Source organism: Oculina patagonica, chromosome 1 (assembly GCF_052425735.1).
Source record: "Oculina patagonica isolate OP01 chromosome 1, crgOcupat, whole genome shotgun sequence".
NCBI classification, from domain to species: Eukaryota; Metazoa; Cnidaria; class Anthozoa; order Scleractinia; family Oculinidae; genus Oculina; species Oculina patagonica.
Genome location: NC_135758.1, coordinates 42,568,995 through 42,585,236, shown reverse-complemented (window position 1 = coordinate 42,585,236; position 16,242 = coordinate 42,568,995). Strand labels below are relative to the sequence as shown.

The 16,242-nt window shown below is 39.8% G+C and overlaps 1 protein-coding gene across 1 annotated transcript in view; it reads left to right on the top strand.

The window, feature by feature from the left end:
- Nucleotides 1–16,242, top strand: part of LOC144632078 (adenylate kinase 8-like) — a 79,396-nt gene that overhangs the window by 57,622 nt on the left and 5,532 nt on the right. The window contains exon 12 of the mRNA XM_078490685.1: nucleotides 15,331–15,462. Within this exon, the coding sequence (XP_078346811.1) occupies nucleotides 15,331–15,462 (132 nt within the window). The remainder of the gene's footprint in view (nucleotides 1–15,330; nucleotides 15,463–16,242) is intronic.

The window sequence follows — 16,242 nt, the reverse complement described above, 5'->3', positions numbered from 1 at the left end:
GTAGCGGTACCTGTATTTTTCTGACTTTTGATTATGCCGCCTGCCCAGGGTAAAATGAAAACAAATTATGCTAAAAGATTATTTTGGCTAGCTGCTATTTCTAGAATCTATTTGATGACTCAATTTCACAGTGTTTTTCGCCAAAACGCAGCCATTTAAGGCGGACTACAATTTAGCTGAAGATCTGTAATTTGTTTCAATGTGAAAATGTCTAGCAAAACGCCGGTTTCCGACCAAAAGTAACTTGTTTTTAATTCCTAAAATGATTGGATACCTTGATTGGTAATTAAAATAGAAGGTCTTGTTTCGGCTGCCCTGTCCTTTTTAGCGTCTAGAATAATTTACATACAGCAATTTTTCAGTTCTACCCACCACACGGTATGAAACTTAAATCTAAAGGCTTTTATTCCTTGTGGTAAATATTGAAATACAATTATTAAATCGAGTAAGTATTTCAACATTTTTCAAACCAGTTTGATATTATCATATCTGACACAAAGGGAAATTTTAAAACATCGAACTGGTTTGAGAAATTTTTAACCAAAAAATAAAACAACAATTTTGAAATTCAAAGGGGTACCAAACAAATTAAATCATTTTTACAATCATTATTTTCTAAACGCTTTCTGTGCTAACATGTAAAACTCGGCAAACATGTCAGATTGTATGAAAGCAAAATACTTGCTGAAGCTTTTGTCTTATTAATGAATGAATGGAATGCAGGAATGAATGATATAGGTGATATAGGTGCTTATATAGCGCATTTACAAAGCTCAATGCGCTTCACAATTAGAATTATGGGATGAGATCGGACATCAGCATATAAGGCGCCTATGGCAGCCGCTATCCGTCCATGTGTATGATCTCACCCCACCACCCAACCCATAGAAATAGCCACTGAGACCACACCGGGAACTTCATGCCCTACTCTTTGCGATGAGTGTGTGGGTTCTTTAACGTCCCCTGCTGATTATAACACTGAAGATGCAGGAGACGGGGCCTACGGTTTATCCGAGAAGACTAAAATGTCTAACCATTTGCAGATGTAATTACAAAGGCAGCACATTCTCCTCAGTTATTTTAAGACCCTAAATGTTGGTCCGGTCTGGGAGTCGAACCCGAGACCTCCCGCACGACAGTCCGGCGCTCTACGAACCGTTCGGCGGTTTAACAACAAGTGAAGTACACAGAATATTTAACAATTCAACTGAAGCTGAGTAGAAGGAAGTATAAGTATACTAAGATCCACAGGTAGTGCTTGAATGTTTTTAAAAATGCCATAACGTAAATGTACATCCGGAGAATATTATTAGATAAAAATTAGGGGCACGTGTGTTTTTCTGTCTTTTGATTATGCCAATCGCCAGAGGCAAAATGAGAAAAAAAAGGTGTGCTGCAAATTATTTTGGCTAATTGTTTTTCTAGAATCTTTCTGATGAGTCAATTTCACACGTGTTTTTCCCCATTCATGGAGGTTCTTAATTTCTTTCAATGTGAAAATAGCGAAAAAAACCGATTTCCGCCCAAAATATACTTGGTTAAAATTCTTAAAATAAGTATGAGTAGATACCTTTACTGGTAATTAAAAAAGGTATTGTCTCGACTGGCTTGTTCTTTCTTGAGACGGGGAGAGAATTTGCATAGAGCAATTTTCCAGTTTTACCCAGCACAAGGCAGGGTTTTGGACTTTTATTCAATGGGGGTAAAGGATTCCCGAAAACCAACCTTTTCTGAAAGGAAGAAAGTTATTTTCAATTGTTAAATCGAGTAAGTATTATAAAAAAAGTATAAAAATAGTGTAAAGAGTATCAAAATAAAACATACCAAACGGCTACAAAAGAAAACAAGTATATTCCGACTTTTTGTACAACCAAGTGTGGTTAAATATGTAGACATCTAAAAGGGACACCACATGTTGACTGGTGAAATCGAGATACTATACCCGTTATTTATCTTATTAGCTACACGTGAAGTTAACAGAATGCTAAAAAATTGAATTTAAGTCGAGCGGACAAAAATTTCTTAAATTTGTTGAGCGTTATAGCCGAAATACGATTTAATTTTAGATTGAAATAAATTGATTATCGGCACGAAAGCGAAAGATTCAGCTTTGAGGTTTGTCTTAAACAAGACAACAAAGAGATGAATATAAATGTGTTTCTTCCAAGGATCGATTTGTGGGAAATTAAAAAAGCGTAAATTAATTTACCCGCCTTTATGACAGCGCATTGTGATCAGAAATTGTTCTATTTTGGGTATTCCTTAACAAGTAAACAACAAACCTCTCCTCGCTGTTTATAACATGTTTTGACGATTCTTCGTGTGGTGACGAACTTATTCATTCTCATGACTTTACTCAGTAAAATAAGTTGTAAAGTGGGAAACAAAAATTAACAAAACGGTTCAGTGCTCAGAAAGAAAGAATTAGCAGATCTTAACATTTGTTTTTTTTTTTTATTCGCCACTTTGGAAGCATGGAGAAAATTCAACTGAACGTGTTAGTTGATGTATGTTAAGCGATCCGTTATTATTGCTAGCTCTTTACACTTATTGGTAATTTCCTATTATTGGTTGAGTTAAAACATTGGTTTCCCACGTGGCTCGAGCATCGCACACGACTATGACAAAGATGGAGATGTATTTGATTTTATCACACAAGTACCATAGTGTAACTGGATATCTAACAAAACAGTTATGTTATGGTAAAAAATAGCTCACTTGCGTTGTTGTTACTGATAATTATATCTTGGCCAAGAACGCGATGGAAATAATTGTTTTGGTTGTCTTGCTATTTCTGGAAGCTGAGTGAATTTGCATACAGCAGTTTTTCAATTATTGTATTTTGCACCATAACCAAGCACACTTTACATATTAGGTGTGACGCAACATTAAAACGCCTTTTTCAATGGTCATCAAAAGGTCCCAAAATACAAGCCTTTTTGGTAACAAGAACTCAACGTACATGACAATTTATTTCTCTAATACTGGCAACTCGCTGTCGCATTGCGAAATTATCGAAATATGTATCGGTTTGAATAATAATTCTGCAAAAGAATGAAGATGTTTAAAAATAAAAAGAAAAACGGCAGGAAAAAAAACTGAGGCGCTTCCTAATCCTTTTTGATGTCAGAAAAACTAAACTTCTCCTTTTCTGCTATAATTGAAAATTGGAATTAAACGCGGCACATGCTCTAAAGAAATATAAGAATACTTTATAAATAATGGAGAATAATATACATAAAATAAAGTTGAAAATCATATGAAAGAAGGCATTAGAAGGTCCTAACCCTTGTTTACTTCCATATTTATTTTTTATTTTTTTTTTCGCGACTTTTGAAGCATCAAGAAAATTCAACTGAACGTATTAGTTGATGTATGTTAAACGACCCGTCATCATTACTCTTCACTCTTATCGGCAATTTCCTATTATTGGTGAAGTCAACTGTTAGCAGATTCTGTAAAATTTTATCGGGAAAATTCAGCTGAACATTTTAGTTGATGTATTTTAAGAGATCGGTCCATGTTTTTGCTCTTTATTCTTTACATCTGTAATTTCTTATTTTTTTTACCAAAGGAGCCGACGATAATTGACAATTTCAGCAAGCGCTGAAATAGTTTCCTTGGAGGCCTCTTGGCGCTGAAGTATCACAATAAGATTAAACTTACTTCTTCGGAATAATAGAAGTATTCTACGATCCATGGCCACAAGGGAGTGCTTGAATTTTTCTACCAGATGCCATATAGTAAATTGACATCCGAAAATTTTGTGCGATAAAATTAACGGCACTTGCGTTTTTCTGACTTTTAACTATGCCGCTCGCCAGAGGCAAAATGAGAAAAAATAAATGCGCTGCAAATTATTTTGGCTAATTGCTTTTTCTAGAATCTACCTGATGAACCAATTTCATACGTGTTTTCCCCATAACTGTAAGATCTTAATTTCTTTCAATGTGAAAATGTCGAGAAAACTGTTTCCTGCCCAAAAGATACTTGGTTTAAATTTTTAAAATGAGCATGAGTAGATACCTTGACTGGTAATTAAAAAAGGTATTGTCTCGACTGGCTTGTTCTTTCTTGAGACTGGGAGAATTTGCATAGAGCAATTTTCCAGTTTTACCCAGCACAAGGCAGGGCTTTGGACTTTTATTCAATGGGGGTAAAGGATTCCCGAAAACCAACCTTTTCTGAGAGGAAGAAAGTTATTTTCAATTGTTAAATCCAGAAAGTATTTTACCTTGTAATTAAAGACGTTTGAAAATAAAACAATACCAAAGAGCTACAAAAGCAAATATATTCCGACTTCTTGTACAAGCAAGTGTGGTTAAATATGTAGACATCTTAAAGGGATTATTGAAGAAATCAAATAATTTTAGCGACTATTTTCTGGACGTTTTTTTTTTTACTAACCGGCATGCGATAAGTCGCTCCACTTTACTGATGGTAACTGGGCGAATACCACATCATCTTGACTGGTGAAAACAAGATACTATATCCGTTTTTTATCTTATTAGCTACACGTGAGGTTAACAGAATGCTAAAAAATTGAATTTAAGTCGAGCAGACAAAAATTTCTTAAATTTGTTGAGCGTAATAGCCGAAATACGATTTAATTTTAGATTGAAATAAATTGATTATCGGCACGAAAGCGAAAGATTCAGCTTTGAGGTTTGTCTTAAACAAGACAACAAAGAGATGAATATAAATGTGTTTCTTCCAAGGATCGATTTGTGGGAAATTAAAAAAGCGTAAATTAATTTACCCGCCTTTATGACAGCGCATTGTGATCAGAAATTGTTCTATTTTGGGTATTCCTTAACAAGTAAACAACAAACCTCTCCTTCCTGATTATAACATGTTTTGATGATTCTTCGTGTGGTGACGAACTTATTCATTCTCATGACCTTACTCAGTAAAATAAGTTGTTAAGTGGGAAACAAAAATTAACAAAACTGTTCAGTGCTGGGAAAGAAAGCATTAGCAGATCTTAACCCTCGTTTTTTTTTTATTCGCCACTTTGGAAGCATGGAGAAAATTCAACTGAACGTGTAAGTTGATGTATGTTAAGCGATCCGTTATTATTGCTAGCTCTTTACTCTTATTGGTAATTTCCTATTACTGGTGAAGTCAAAACATTGGATTCCCACGTGGCTCGAGCATTGCACACGAATATGACAAAGATGGAGATGTATTTGATTTTTATCACACAAGTACCATAGTGTAACTGGATATCTAACAAAACAGTTATGTTATGGTAAAAAATAGCTCACTTGCGTTGTTGTTACTGATAATTATATCTTGGCCAAGAACGTGATGGAAATAATTGTTTTGGTTGTCTTGCTATTTCTGGAAGCTGAGTGAATTTGCATACAGCAGTTTTTTAATTATTGTATTTTGCACCATAACCAAGCACACTTTACATATTAGGTGTGACGCAACATTAAAACGCCTTTTTCAATGGTCATCAAAAGGTCCCAAAATACAAGCTTTTTTGGTAACAAGAACTCAACGTACATGACAATTTATTTCTCTAATACTGGCAACTCGCTGTCGCATTACAATGTTGTTTAACATAAATAAATAAATTATCGAAATTTATATATATCGGTTCGAATGATAACTCTGCGAAAGAATAAAGATGTTTAAAAAGAAAAGGAAAAACGGCAGGAAAAAAAAAACTGATCGAGGCGTTTCGTAATCCTTTTTGATGTCAGAAAAACTAAACACACTTACTTCTACAAGAAGTCGGAAGGCACTTATTTCTTTTGTATGTTTAAATTACTAAACAAAATGTCTCTCTCGTTTCTTCTTTTCTGCGATAATTGGAATTCGAAATTGAAATTAAATGCGGCACAGTTTAAGTTGCTTATAAAGAAATATAAATATATTTTATAAATAGTGGAGAATAACACACATAAAATAAAGTTGGAAATCATATGCGGAGAATCCTGTAGGAAAAGATAATTTATCTCATCCGAGATAAATTCTTGAGAGAGAATAATTCGAAAAATAATTTGCAGCATAATTTTTTTCTTATTTTGTCTCTGGTGATCGGCATTATCAAAGTCAGAAAAACACAAGTGCCACGACTTTTAATCGAGCAATAATAATTATTAGTTTGTGGGATCGTGTTAAAGTAAATTGTTTAAATGTGAAAATAAAATAAAATATAATTTAAATGACTTTCTCCATTTGCTTTAAGTAAACACGGACAAAGGCGGTTGTCATTTCGTTGACCAAACATGTTTGGTCCACGTTTTAGAAAGCAATTTGACCAATGTTTCTATGCCTGATCAAAACAAGCTTGTTGATAGGGCTTTCATTAGTTTTCACATACAGAAAGCGGCAGGTAAAAAGGTTTCGAGCGGGTCAGGATGAAAGCAAGCGGCTAGGATAAAGCAAAACTTCTCCGCTCGAGCAACCAATCAAATTGCGCGCTTCAATTCATCAGGACCACGCACGGAGCGGGAAATAATAACCAAACTAGATAATTTACATAATTAGAAATTAAGCTGCCTAATGGTTTCACATGTGGTCGCTAATAGCCTCCCACGCAGTTGTTCTAAAGAACGACTGCGTGGTAGATTAGGTCGCTAAGGGCTCGTATTTTGCACAGTTTATCTTATTTCTTCGAATTTCTAAAATTTCATCTCATTCTGCAATACCGCGATAAATATCATGGCCTGTATGCGATTGAGAACGGAGCGCAAATGTCTCAAGCTCGTTTCCAGGCAACCTCGCGGTTGGTTTCCAGGGTCTTCTCCACTTGGAATAGCCGCCAGTTTGAAAACCGTACGCGTCGCCGAGACTGTCTTCTTCCGACTTTTTATTAAACGGGAACAAAGCAAGAAGTCCTTGAACCCCTCTAGTTTCATTATTAGACTAAAGGCTTTTACGTTCACTTGTTGCGGTAAGTCGGCGGTAAATTCAAAGGCGCAAGGAATTGTGGTTATGCGCGTATGCAAGATTCAGGGTGCGCAGTGGAGTTGGACGTGCTTTCTCCTCCCGCTAACGCAATTTGATTTTTACATTTTATTATCCCACGGCAGCTTCGTGGAGTGCAAATAACACGCGAAACGAGTACAACTATCTCAGGATATTTGCACTACATGCCACAAGATCGGTTGAACAGGTTCCGAGTGGATCTCTTATTTCTCTGACCGCGCGAAGGATTCAAAAACAAAAACGTGGAAAGTCAGCATTTTGGGAAAAGAAAACGTAGGACTATTACCCCACATTTGCTAAACTAAGGAACGTACAAACACTAGTAAGAAAAATTCCCAAGCATTCTTCTTCTTCTCGTAAATCTTTATTAAATAATTATACCACTTCTTACATTCATACACGTACTTTAAACATTGACATTTTACAAACTTTCCTCTCTTCATTCGATAAGGAAAAACACGAGAAATCTAATTTGCCATTTACATGTAACAAAACCTTGGAACACAAAAGTTTGGAAAGCAGAATTTTACATTGAATCTTCGTGGGAAGGAAGGGGAGGAGAGGAGTAGGGAAAATCATCTCGAGGCGGCCACGAGCTTTGCTCTTTCATTGAAGGCTGCCATTGTGCTGGATCTACGGCTAAAATGATTGTTTTTCTTCGGTCTCCGCTCATACCAGGCGGTCGGGAAAATCATATGAGAACCTCCGATCACTTCCAATCGCTTTGATCACCTACGATTGTCTCAGTTTTTGCAAACGATCGATGCGATAGAAACGATCGGGGCGATCATATGAGAACGAGGCTTTACTGCCTTTATACCTATACATAACTGAAGTTCACCTTCGAGGAGGCGTGGTAGTCAGCGGGGTGAACATATATTTTATGTTTGCTGAACATTTTTGCGAAAAACCTTTAAAAGAAATGAGTCAATAGTTACATCCACGTCTGAAGATAATTGTAACTGTTCAAAAAGTACTAGCCTGCGAATACTGCCGCCTCTCAGCGCTCGCGCTACTACTGACGCGCAAAAACGCATCATTTGTGGTGACCTTCGTTAGCCATTTTTGTTTTACAGTGGGACCTCACCTTACAGCTAGAAATGGCCACCTCATTAAAACAGCCACTTTTTCCCTTTCTCTAAACTGATGCCCCATTACTGCCTTATTTAATTCAGCCACTCTGTTAATTAAATGACTAGTCAGAGCAATTTTCAGTTAAAGCCGTAAAAATAGAATTCAAAGAAATAACTCTGGCCGATCACAAAGGACACAGACAATCCAGTGAGTGAACCAATTAAAACTCGAAGTAAACACATGTATGCGTAGCCAGCGCAAAGCACAGGAAAAGTGTGTGACCAAGTCATGATTGGTTTTGGTTTTACTTCTGATTGGCTGAGAAAGTGGCGTGAGATTTTTAAACCAATCACTAAGCATAGTAATGCAAATGCAAAGCAAACACAAATTTCTTTTGACACTCAAGTGAAAATCACTGTGGCCAATAGTGTGATCCTTATGTAACAATATTCCTTGTAGTACAGCTGCTCAAAAAACAGTGTGTGACAATAAGATCTTCTTTCATCGAACCTTGCATAAGTATTTCTATCACTCTTAAGTTTATTGCTATACGCCTTTGTACTAAATCAAAATTGCTCACAGCTGTGTCTACTCCAATGTTATAGTGTAGAGAACTGGAACTAGTTATATATAGAACGATAGGGGACTGGCACTAGGCCAAGAAGGTTGTTAATCTAAGATGGCGTGAAACGCTTCGAGTGCGTATTAAAGTTAGATGTTCCTGTTTGTCGCTTGTTGGGCGTGTGGACTAACAAAATTGGCGACCCTGCCAGGACTCAAAACTCAAGGACAATGAAGGACTGTAGGAACCGCTTGTGGCGAACGATTTTGGTATGTTTTTGAGCTTATCTGTGTTTTTCTTCGCGACCACGTGCTTTGTAAGTTGCCCGCCATATTTGTCAACCCGTGTGGAGAAGAACGAAGGACACACTATGGCCGAAGACCTTCAACTTGAAATACAGTCTAACATTTATGCCGCGGATTGGAGTTCACTCGAGCGAATTGCGGAGTTCTTTAAAGTCGAAATTGAAGGGAAGAGCAAACTATTCGTGGCGAAATTTATCGTTCAGCAACTCGAGGAAGGAATTGGCAAGTTGAAAGAAGCCGAAGTTGTGCCATACCTTGAAGATGTGAAAAAGTTGTTGACAGAAAAACCTTCTGGCATCAAGGACGAAGGTAAGAGTGGCAAGTTTGTTCCAAGTGTTTCCAAACCTCCCAGTGTAGCAAAGGAAGACTCAGTTCAAAAACTGTTGGCGACCAGCGCTTTACGTAGACAGTTTAAGATCAGTGGTCAAATTGGGGAGCCGGAACAAAAAGATAAGATTAGCTTCTCTTCACTTGCACGTCAGATTCAGACAGGGTTGGCCCAGGGTTATGCCGAAGATGAAATTGTTGATGGTGTGATTCGTTCAATCACACCTGGGATGGTGCTTAGGAGTTATCTGGAAACTTACAAAGACTTAACATTGGAACGTTTAAAGAAGATTCTTCGTAGCCACTATGGTGCGAAAAACACATCAGAACTCTATCAAACACTAGCATCATTATGTCAGAGCTCAAAAGAATCACCTCAAGTGTTTTTGATGAATGCCCTAGATCTGAGGCAGCAGATTCTGTTTGCATGTAGTGAAGGAGATGATGACACATCCCTACAGTATGATTCTGGGCACATACAGTGTCTGTTTCTTCGAGCGGTAGAAACTGGTTTACAGGATGAAAGTATTCGTGCTAAGATTCGCCCATTCCTAAAGGACCCCAATGTGTCAGATGAAGTGTTAATGCAACAGATGAGTATGGCAACCTCAGCAGAAAAGGAGAGGGACAAGAAGCTAAGGAACAATAGCAAGACCAAACCACCAGCATTATCAGTGTCTACAGTATCTGATGACTCATCTAAAGGAAAGGAAGAAAACAAGAAAAGCACCCCTCAGAATGATCTTCTAGCAGCTATCAGTGCAATCAAGTCAGAAGTTGAGGCATTGAAAAGTGAGGTCAGAAAGAAGAGCACCGACCAAAGTGTACCCCCTGGGAAGTGGCCGGAGAGAAGAAGACCACCTTTGTGTTCAAGCTGCCTTGAAAACAAGAAGGAGTATTGCAATCACTGTTTTAAGTGTGGGAGCCACTCTCATTTTGCAAGAGGATGCAGGGAGCAGTTAAACAGGAATCGACTGCTTCCGCGAGACGGGAAACAGTCGTAAATCCACCAAAGTCTCACCAATGTAACAACTGCTGTAAAACCGGAGTCAAGCAAGGACAGCTTAAAAGATGTAGTCAGTGTCGAAGTGTATGGTATTGTTCCACAGAATGTCAGAAAGGACACTGGTCTGATCACAAGGTGTTGTGCCAAGCAATAAGTCACCTCTCTGAGGCAAGTACACGTAAGTTTAAAGATTTTGTAGACCCAGCCTGTGTTAGCCATTTAACTCCAAGTGAACATGCTAAAGTTATTGGCCTTGTTGGTAAGAAGTGTATGGTGAAGTGTTTGCTCAATGACTGTGAATGTGACTTGTTATGGGACACTGGTGCCCAGGTATCCATAATATCAGTCGAATTACTTCAGCAACACCTAGGACAAGTAGCTATTAGACAGTTGTCAGAGCTCCTGGATACAAATCTAAATTTAACAGCAGTAAATGGGACCAAGGTACCTTACATTGGGTGGGTGGAAGTCAGAGTGAAGTTAACCTCTCTCAGCAGTGATAGTAGTCAAGAAGAACTGTTAGTGCCTTTCCTTGTAACATCAGAAAAGTTAGACTGTCCTATTCTGGGATATAATGTCATTAAAGAGCTGGTAAGCCAGGACCAGAATCCAAAGCCAATTATTTACAACAGTTTCCCTGGAAAAGATAAGACAAAATTAGATGCCTTGGTACACTTTATTCAGAGTTCAAGTTCAGATGCCATTTGTAAAGTGAGGACTGGAAGAAAAGATGTGGTCATACCTAAGGATAGCACAGTCGCTGTCAGTTGTCGTGCAAATACAGGACCTGTGTACAAGCAAACACCAGTGTTGTTCGAGCCAGACAAACTAGCACAGTTGTTGCCAGAGGGCTTAGAAGTTAATGAGACTTTGTTAAACATCAAACCAGGAAAAACTTCCCGTGTACAAGTTGCTGTATACAATGGGACAGATCATGACATCACACTAAAGAGCCGCACCTCATTAGGAGTTCTTCAGGCAGTGAAATCAGTGACTGCGGCAGACGTGAGGCTGAGTGAATGCAGTATCCAGACCGACCAACAACATCAAAGGGAGCACGAGCCTCAAGGGCCAACAAGACCAACTCCTTCTGGGCAGCAAGATGGAGAAAGCAAAAACCATCTCCCAGCAGTTGACCTTAGTGGCTTAAACCATGATCAGCGGATTGTAGCTGAGACAATGCTGAGGGAAGAGCATGAGTCATTCTCATCTAGTGAAGAAGATATTGGTTGCATCCCTGATCTGGAAATGGAGATTAACCTGAAGGATAGCCAGCCAGTGCAAAAGAAGTACACGTCGATCCCTCGACCATTGTACCCAGAGGTGAAACAGTACATCGAAGACCTTCTGAACCAGAATTTTATCACTGAATCTAAGTCTCCATATTCCTCTCCAGTTGTCTGTGTCCGAAAGAAAGATGGGTCTCTGAGACTACGCATCGACTACAGAGAACTTAACCGCAGGACTATTGCTGACAGACATCCCATCCCTAGAGTCCAAGAAACCCTGGATAGTCTTGGTGGTAATAGTTGGTTCAGTGTTCTCGATCAGGGTAAAGCATATCATCAGGGGTTTGTAAGCAAGGAGAGCAGAGCAGCCACAGCATTCATTACACCATGGGGACTGTATGAGTGGATAAGAATCCCATTTGGATTGATGAATGCGCCTGCAAATTTCCAGCGGTGTATGGAACGGTGTTTGGGTGAACTGAGGGACAAAGTGGCTATTCCATACCTTGATGACATCATAGTATTTAGCAGGACCTTTGAGGATCATGTTGAGCATCTGAGGACAGTGTTAAGAAAGTTACGTGAACATGGAGTGAAGTTGAAGCCGCGTAAATGTAGTTTGTTTAAAGGTGAGGTCCAGTTTCTAGGAAGAGTTGTGTCAGGTGATGGTTACCGGATGGACCCAGGGTGTGTTAAGGCTATTGAGAAGTTAAAAGAAGTGTCACCTAGAACTGTTGGTGAAGTCAGACAGCTTGCTGGAATATTAAGTTACTACCGCAGGTACATTAAGAACTTTGCCAAAGTTGCGAAACCAATTTATGATCTCCTAACTAGCACTGGGAAGGATGGTCAACCACCCTCAAAGACACCGATCTGTTGGGGTAGGGAACAGCAACTCGCCCTTCAAGAGTTAGTGAGACACCTCAGTCATCCGCCTGTTATGGCTTACCCAGATTTCTCAAAACCATTCACTCTACACACTGATGCAAGTAAAGATGGTCTTGGGGCAGTGTTGTACCAAAACCAGGATGGGGTCATGAGAGTAATTGCTTATGCTTCACGAGCACTGTCACCAGCCGAAAAGAAGTACCACCTTCATGCAGGCAAGCTTGAGTTTCTGGCTCTAAAATGGGCAGTGACTGACCATTTCCGTGATTACCTTTATTACTCTCCAAAGTTTACTGTTTTCACGGATAACAACCCGTTGACATACATTCTAACTTCAGCGAAGCTCAATGCCACAGGTTTGCGGTGGGTTAATGAATTAGCCGATTTCCACTTTGAAATCAAGTATCGACCAGGAAAAGCCAATGCGGATGCTGACACCCTGTCCCGAATGCCAATCAGCTTTGAGGAGTATATGGAAAGTTGTTCAGAAGTAGCTAGTCAAGATGTTCTGGATGCTGTCACTTCCTCAATCCATGTAACTAACACTGTTCAGACCGCTTGGTTGTCATCACTAACAGCAGTGCCTGATATCTTAAAGGAAGAGTGTGTTAACGTTCCAACTATGCCACATAGTGAACTTATCGCAGCTCAACAAGAGGATCCGACAATTGGTCGTGTCTTACATTTTATGCAAGTCGGAAGCCGTCCAACCTACCAGGAGAAACAGAAAGAGTCAGCTAGTGTACGACAGCTCTTACATGAATGGAACAAACTGTTTATTTCTGAAGATGGAATTCTTTGCCACAAATGTGGATCTAGAGATCGAATGGTCTTACCCAAGAAATACCACAAAAAGGTGTATGAAGAACTACACGAAAACATGGGGCACCTGGGTGCAGACAGAGTAGTGGAACTAGCTAGAGAACGTTTCTATTGGCCGTTCATGAGGGCAGACATTACCCATTATGTCACGAAAGTGTGCCATTGCCTTAAGCAACGAAAACCTGCGACTCACGTTAATGCACCACTTCAACCTATTGTTTCTACAGCACCTTTCCAACTTGTTTCCATGGACTTTGTTCATCTCGAACCAAGCTCGGGCGGATACCAGTATATATTGGTGATCATGGATCACTACACCAGATTTGCTAAAGCGTATGCTACACGTGACAAGTCTGCAAAGACTGCTGCTGATAAATTGTATAATGACTTCATCATGAGATTTGGATTCCCAGAAACCATCCATCATGACCAGGGTGGAGAATTCGAAAACAAGCTCTTCTACAACCTTGAGAAACTGAGTGGGATTAAACATTCACGGACAACACCCTATCACCCGCAGGGAAATGGGCAGGTCGAAAGGTTCAACCGGACGCTTTTATCCATGCTGAGAGCCTTACCGGAGAAACAGAAATCCCGCTGGCGTGACCATCTCTATAAAGTAGTTCATGCATACAACTGTACGCGTCACGACTCTACTGGATTTTCACCTTTCTATCTATTGTTTGGTAGAAACCCGAGACTACCTATTGACTTAATGTTTGGCTTGAAACCTCCAGAGGGATTTTCTACATATCCTGAATATGTCAGAAATTGGCGAAGAGCAATGAAGGAAGCTTACGATTTAGCCTCTGCCCATGCAAAGAAAAGTGCAGACATGGGGAAACAACAGTATGACAAGAAAGTCAGACACACTGCGCTGTGTGAAGGAGATCGTGTTCTTGTACGAAACATGAGTGAGCGTGGTGGCCCGGGAAAACTTCGACCTTACTGGGAGCAAGAAATCTATGTTGTAACTCAGAAGAGGAAGGATATGCCAGTTTATGAAGTAAAGCCAGAGAGTGGAAATGGAAGGTCAAAAGTTCTCCATCGCAACATGCTATTACCGTGTTCTTACTTGCCGGTTGAGACCCCACTTAAGTCATCAAAGAGTCGCCGTACAGTATCTAGGAGGTCCAAAAGACAGCAGGCTTCACAAGAAGAGACAACCGGAACTACTGATGAGGACATTAGCCTCACACCTGATAAGCTTCAACAACTTTACGAGTCTACGAGACCAGAGTCATATGTAGTTGAAGAGGACATTGACCCTTGTATAGTTGATTGCCCAGACTCAGAGGGAGAAGAAGAAGATGACCCGGAACAACCAGTTGGTACAGTAGATGATGAAGCTGCAGATAGCTTACCTATAAGACAGTCACATCGTATGAGCAGACCACCTGTTAGGATGACCTATGATGTAATGGGACAACCGTCCCTCCAAACAAGTTCTACAGCAGGAATTCAAGGCGTCACAGTATCGTACCCACAGCAGTTGTGGCAACCTGTCACAGTATCATGGATGTTACAACCTGTTCTGCAGCCCTATAGCTATTTTGCACCTTTTCCAGTATCATCACAGCCGATGTATCCTGTGCCTATGTGGTGTTACTAGCAGGCCCTTAGACATTAACTTGAGAAGAACGGAACTGATTTGCATTGAAGCTACGTTCATCCTAGATAAGACTGTTAAATGTTTCCTTTTGGTATTGTATAATTTCGTACAACGTTTTGCTTGTGTATAGAGGTTCAAACTCGTTTCATTAAGAGAATTATTTTTCTCTATCTCGGAATATTCTTTGTACAAGGAAGTCAAGTCGTGTTATAGAAAAAGGCATAAGTATTGCAAAGATAGAACAGTGACATCTTGAGTGCAACATAAGCTGGCCTGATCAACCAGAGTACTTTTGTTAACCCCAGGATGAGATACAAGTGTACAAAGAACTGTTATATGAGATAACCAAGAAGAGACTATTGTCTATTCGTTCATGTTGAGGACAACATCTTTTTTCAGAGAGGGAGAAATGTAGAGAACTGGAACTAGTTATATATAGAACGATAGGGGACTGGCACTAGGCCAAGAAGGTTGTTAATCTAAGATGGCGTGAAACGCTTCGAGTGCGTATTAAAGTTAGATGTTCCTGTTTGTCGCTTGTTGGGCGTGTGGACTAACAATAGTACTGTCCTACTTAAAGATGAACCACAGAGACAGCGCTCCTCACACTCCCCGAGTCATACTCCTGGGCCCTACAGGGTGTGGCAAGAGTGTCCAAGCAGAGCTACTGGCCAGTAAATATGGACTGGTAAATGGTAAGACAATTCACATTACTTTACTTTTTCACATTGCGTTCGGATTTAGCAGTCTTTTTTCTGTAGCTTTTTTTTCAGAAGGTCGCTGCTTTCCGCCACCTGGTTAGCTCAGTTGGTAGAGCGCCGGACCGCTGTGCGGGAGGTCGAGGGTTCGAACCCCAGACCGGACCAACACTCAGGGTCTTAAAATAATTAAGGAGAATGCGCTGCCTTTGTAATTACATCTGCAAATTGTTAGACATTATAGTCTTCTCGGAAAAGGACGATAGACCGTAGCTCCCGTCTCCTGTAGGGAACCCACACACTATTCCCAAAGAGTAGAGCATGAAGCCCCCGGTGTTGTGGTCTGGCCCTTTGTGTGTAGTAAAGTACAGTATGAGTACAGTGCATCTGAACATAGACATATGGAAAATTCGCTGTGTAAATCCATTACAATCCATTGGGGGTATGCGGGGCGGTGGGTAAGGTAGCTACTTTCGGGTAGCTAAAAACGTGTACCGGCCGGTTCATCTTTAATCTTGTCGAATGTGAAAGCATGCAAATCACTGGTAGATAACAAATTGTGCGCAGAAACGTTACCGATTTTGTTTATAGAAAAATTGCTGTAAAATCGGTCATTACTTTCAGAAGGTCGCTTCTTTCGAAATGTACCTTAATGATTAAGTTTGGCACCTAGGGGGCTAATTTTCTTTTGGTAGCTCAAGGGATGGCGCTTTAATTGGAAAGGGGCACACATGAGGGACGGGACGCTTATTTCTTTCTTTTTTTTTTCGATATAAA